This window comes from Carlito syrichta, unplaced genomic scaffold (genome assembly GCF_000164805.1).
Source record: "Carlito syrichta isolate Samal-C Ts95f unplaced genomic scaffold, Tarsius_syrichta-2.0.1 Scaffold156019, whole genome shotgun sequence".
Taxonomy (NCBI): Eukaryota; Metazoa; Chordata; class Mammalia; order Primates; family Tarsiidae; genus Carlito; species Carlito syrichta.
This window is the reverse complement of record NW_007100115.1, coordinates 14,071-19,632: the sequence shown is the minus strand read 5'-3', so window position 1 is coordinate 19,632 and position 5,562 is coordinate 14,071. Positions and strand designations below refer to the sequence as shown.

At 62.4% G+C, this 5,562-nt stretch overlaps 1 protein-coding gene across 1 annotated transcript in view; it reads left to right on the top strand.

The window, feature by feature from the left end:
• Positions 1-1,366: 1,366 nt before the first annotated feature.
• Positions 1,367-5,562, top strand: part of LOC103252376 (paired box protein Pax-2-like) — a gene marked incomplete at its 5' end in the record, with an annotated part of 17,056 nt that continues 12,860 nt past the window's right edge. Inside the window, 2 exons of the mRNA XM_021709067.1 lie at positions 1,367-1,542; positions 3,711-3,837. Of these exons, the coding sequence (XP_021564742.1) occupies positions 1,367-1,542; positions 3,711-3,837 (303 nt within the window). The remainder of the gene's footprint in view (positions 1,543-3,710; positions 3,838-5,562) is intronic.

The following is a 5,562-nucleotide window of genomic DNA, read 5'->3' as shown; positions in this document are numbered from 1 at the left end:
TCTCTCTCTCTCTCTCTCTCTCTCTCTCTCTCTCTCTCTCTCTCTCTCCCTCTCCCCTTCTTCCTCTCCCTCTCTCTCCCTCCCTCTTCCCCCCACCTCCCCACACACTTCCTTTGCTTTCCCACCCCCTCCAGAACAGAGGGAGGGAAGATGGGCGGTCCCCTTAGGAAGCCCACCCCTCAGCTCCCGTCTGGGAGGCCAGCAAGGGAGGACGGCTGCAGGTTGAGTTAATCAATATGTAATATTTTCTATGGTCTCCCGGATGATACTGTACGGTGTTACTGTATATAATGCAATATTGATTATATCATATCGTATAATCACCTATAAACTGATATATATAACTGTCCCAGAGGAGCACCCTGGGGCCTCCGGCATGGGCTGGCCCCAGCCCAAGGCTCCCCAGCTGGTCTTGGGCCGAGGGAAGCCGAGGAGCGGCCACACTGGTGGGGGGGGCGCCTACATTCCGGCCAGGAGCGTGGTGGGCGGGGCTCAGGAAGAGCAGCAAGCAGCAGGTGGCCGTATACACCCTGAAAACCCGGGACCATGCCAGAAGGGAGGCAGGAGTGCCCGAGGGGTGGGAAGGCCTGGGAGAGCCCAGGGGAGCCACGAACGGGCGGCACGGCCGCGGCCCTTCCACCGCAGAGACCCGCAGGGGTAGCTGGGAAGCCAAGGAGCTGCTTCCTGAGGGTCCGGTCAGGGACAGGCCGGGGAGGCTGGCCAGGCACCCGGCGCCCACAAAGGCCCCTCGGTGGCCTCCGCCCTAGCGGGCGCTTGGCTGCCCTGGCAACACCTCCCCCTCCTGCTCCGCCCCCGTCCCCGCCCAACCCCAGCAGAGCGCCCCAGGCTTGCTCAGGCCCCTCCACCCTCGTGGCCGAGTTAATTGCTTCACCCAGGCTCTGTGTTACACTCGGCCTCGGAGATTTGATGATTTCAACCCCTGGAATCAGTGGAACTGAAATTCATCTCAGAGCCGGGTTCAATTCTCCACAGGCTCTGTCATGCCAGTCGGAGACGCCAGCTTCTCCCACGAGCCGACCCAGGCTGGGGGGCCGGGGGCCAAGGGGAGGCATCTGGGGACGTGCCCTGGGAAGAGGGCCCCGGGAGCCCTGGTCCACTTCTGCCTGGTCCTGGTCCTCTCTAACCCTCGACTCTGGCCACCTCCCCTGCCCTCCCCAGGTCCTTCAGAGGCTCTGGCCTCCTCCACCAGACCTCCTGCACTGGCCCCGCTGGCCTAGGAGCTGGGATACGGGTTCCCTGGGGTGCAGAGCCCTGGGCAGAACCAGACACACCCACTTCCTCGCTCACCATTCCTGGGCCTCTGCCAGTCTGGCACTCATGCCCCAAGTGTCCATGTGTTCTCCAGATGTGTCCGAGGGCTCGGTCCCCAATGGAGACTCCCAGAGTGGCGTGGACAGTTTGCGGAAGCACTTGCGAGCTGACACCTTCACCCAGCAGCAGCTGGAGGCTCTGGATCGGGTCTTTGAGCGTCCTTCCTACCCCGACGTCTTCCAGGCATCCGAGCACATCAAGTCAGAGCAGGTGAGGAAGGAGCGCGCGTCTGCAGGGGCGGAGAGGGGCTGGGCAGCGCAAGGCTTCTCGGCGCCGAGTGCACCCAGCGTGGCGCGTGTTATACACGTGTGCACACGTGGGCAGGGTGAGCCCGCTCGCTTAAGGGCACACGGTATAGTTACGAGCGGGCATTCCGGGCGAATACAGTCATTGGAATGATGAGTTCTGGGTGTGAGTCTGGCTTTGGATAGACCTGCCTTCAGAGCCTCAGTTTCCCCATCCAGAGAACAAAGGGCGTGGACAGAGGGTCTGCCAAGTCCCTCCCAGCTCTGCCTCTCTGTGGTTCTGGCATGGGGTCCTCAGGGTCAATGTCTTGCTGTGTCCCCGGCCCCGCCCCTCTCACGGTCCTTCAGAGTCTGCACAAGCCGTGGCACCCTTCCTCCCATCAGGAGGAGGGCCCCCAGCGCCTGCCTCTGCCACCCCATCCACTGCCCCGTGTGCCCCGGACAGGCCGACAGCCGGCCCCTCACACCCAACTTCCCGAGACGCAGGGCGGCCTAGAAAGCACAGCGGGCGATGCAGCATGCAGCAGCCAGCAAAACGCACAACACAGAAGCATGTCTCCTGACCCCTCCCACTTGCCGTGGGCACACCCTTCCCACCCACCACTTACTCCACCCCCATCGCCCTCACACCCCCAGGCTGCAGGCGTGCCCCGCCCAGCTCACCTCCAGCACACTCCACCCACATGAGTGTAGCCCCTGCGCACACACACAAGACACGCGGGCACACACCTGTTCTTCCCACATGCCCAGGCCAGGCCCACAGCACAGTGCAGCCCAGCAGGCCGTGCTCAAGCACACACGCACGCACGCACGCACACGTGCACACGCACGCCAGCGCAGCCCACAGGCTTCCCCGGCACAGCTCCACGCCAAGACTCTAGCAGCTCCGGCCACTTCCCTCTCTCCCCGCCCGTCCTTTTATCCCATAAGCTGTTTGTCTTCATAAAACAAAAATCAAAAGTCTTTTTAAGGTGCCCTGAGCCATAAACCAACAAAGGAGGAACCGGCCGAGGCGGGCGGCCCGGCGCACCCTCCCCGAGTCCCCGGCTGTATTACAATGAATAACCTTTATTTACTTTCATTAGACTATTAAACACCAGCACAGTCATTTTTCCCCCTGAAACTCGGAGCAGGGCCCATAAAGCAAATCCGAAGCCTAATTGAGTTCATTTTAATTTCTCTCCGATCACAGCGAATTACTCTGGTGATAAATCAGGGGGCAGCTTCACCCCCAGTAGAAGGCCTAATTTGCAGCTAATTACAAAACTGATTTCTACAGGAAGATCAATACGAGAAGGAATTGGAAATGACGAGGCAATCCCGTCCAGCCCGGGAGGGGAGGCGGTCCTCGGGGGGGGGCCAGGAAGCGGAAGAGAAAAAAACGGACCCGAAAGAGCAGAAAATCAGTTTTAATTTAACGTAATATTAATCAGAGCAACTTTTTCTGCGTGGTGCGGGCTCCTGGTCGGCCTGGCGCTGGGGTCTGGCTTGGCGGTGGCTGCAATCACAAGGCAATTACCCGAGGGTTTCGGGCAGGACACCCTTTCAGAGTCAATGACTGGCCCCCTCCCACCCTTCTGCTAGCCATGTGGGCTCTCCCCCTCCCCAATTTCACACCCCAGTGCACAGGCAGAGAGCGAGGGGCCCGTGGGGCTGTCTTTGTTTGTTTTTAGAAAAGGGGCGCCCGCACCCGACCAGCCAGGCCAGCCGTGCCAGGCTGGAGGCCCTGCCAGGCCCTTCCCCCAGTGACCGCCTCGGCCGTCATGCCGGGATCCCCGCTCCTCCTCAAGGCGCCCCGCCCAGGGGTCCTGAGCGCCTCTTGACTCTCAGGGAGGGGTCCCCGCTGCTGCACTCCGCCCCAAGGGCCGCTTAGGCAGGACATGCCACAGACATGTGAAGGGTGCTGGGACAGCCTCCCGAAATGTCCAGGCCACGCCTCCCGCTCCACCAAGCCAGGGCTACCCCCACCTGCACAAAACTCTCTGTCGCCACCCAGCACGCCCGCCCCTCCCTCCCTGCCCCCCGCCTCCCTCCACCCCATCTGGGAGGGTCCCCGTTCCTCCTCCCCATCTGCATGGGGCCCTCTCTCTGTGCGTGCATCAATAGAGAGCTGTCACTTCTCTCTCCTCCCAGGGGAACGAATACTCCCTCCCGGCCCTGACCCCTGGGCTTGATGAAGTCAAGTCGAGTCTATCTGCGTCCAGCAACCCCGAGCTGGGCAGCAACGTGTCAGGCACGCAGACATACCCCGTGGTGACCGGTAAGGGGGCTTCCGGTGGGTGGGGGCGCTGCTTCCGGCGGGGGTAACACAGCCCACGCCATCTGGGGCCCAGTGGGACAAGCAGGCCCCCTGCCAGGGTGTCTGCAGGAGAGCGAGCCTCCTAAAACCAGGGTGCTTTTGAACAGATGTGTGCAGACATGGGGAGAAAAATCCGCAGCCAGGGTGCCTGCGGGCTTCCTCCCAGAAAGGCCAGAACTGGGTGAACCGGGCTGGGCCTTCCTCCTGGCATTTGCCTCCCCATGTTGCCCGGAATTCCGCACTTTGGGAGGTGTGAAGCGGACCAGGCCAGCGGGAGTGCCACATGGGTGCCCGTGTCCAGCCATCTGTGTCCCCAGGGCTCCTGAGGGACCCGCTTCCCTCTCCCTCGGACAGCAGGGGTGGCCGTGGCTTCAGGCTTGAGGGCATGGCACTCAGCCCCGTGGAGTTAGAGGTGAATGCCATTATTCAGCCTTTCTCCCACTTCCCTGAGAAGTCACGGAGACCAAGCCCAGTTGTGTCAGGTTTGATGCACAGCCGAATGCAGGGTGAGATGGGGGGAGTCATGGCCGGGAGCCCCCTTGGATCAGAAGCAGCAGGGCTGAAGGCGGACAGGGTCCAGGGAAGGGCCAGCGGGTGAGGCTCTGGCCGCAGAGCTCCGGGCGTCAGAGGGCACCCACCGCTGCAGGGGTTTCCAGGCCAGGAGAGTGCCCAAGCGGGAGAGACACACATCGAGGTGTTATTAAAATTCACCTAATTATTCGGGAGACACTAAAGCCAATGTGCCGTTCGCTCCTTGGGAGACAGGATGATTGAGAAGGATCTCGGTGGGGATGGGGAGACACTGAGGCGTTACCTGCCAAGCGGCAGCAGAGGCGGCCTGGGGCCCCGGGCGGCGCGGCGGCAGCCAGCGTGGGGGCGAGGACGGGAGCAGGACAGGGCTTGGTTCTGGCGGGGCGCTGGCCAGCGAGCGGGCACCTTGCCTCCCTGGGAGCTGGGGAGGGCGCGGCTGAGAGTTTTTCCTGGCGCTCGTCCGGGGTGTCCCGGCACAGCTGCCTCCAGCCTGGATGAAGCAGAGGGCTGGGGCGCCAGAGGTCGGGCTCTGGAGCCTGGAGAGCTGGACTGGGCTTTCGACCGGGTCAGGAGGCCACCTGGGACCACATGGCTGTCGGCAGGGGCCTCCTTGGCGCAACTTGGATGCGCTCTGGCCTGTGGACGCTCCACCCAAGGCAGAGAGGTGGCCCGGGCCGGGCAGCCTTTCTCCTGATCTGCCTGGAGGCACCGGGATTGGTCACTGCCCAAAGATGGCCACCCCGGGCCCCTGGCCCCACAGAGCCCATGAGGCTTCCCTTACCCCGCTGCACTGTGCTCAGGGCCAGTCCAGAAGGCAGGGTCACGGGGGGAGGCCCCCTGGAGTGGAGACCCCGCTCCTGGGGGGCGGCGGCAGAGGAAGCCCTCCACCTTGAGCGGCCCCCCCGCCGCCCCCCATGGCCCTGGAACAGTCCCAGCTCAGCCTGGGAACATCTCCGGCTGATCCATCTGGATCCAAGTGTGAGAAAAGTTCATTTCAGACCCAGCTTGACACTCCCAGGTGGCAAGTTAGCACTAACGTCTCAATCTGTATGCGACATTTCAATCAAGCGCGGAGTAACAAAAGCAGAACCATTAACATTCGGAGCTGTTCACCAGTGGTAATGATGGGAAACTCGCTCAGAAACTGGAAATTGC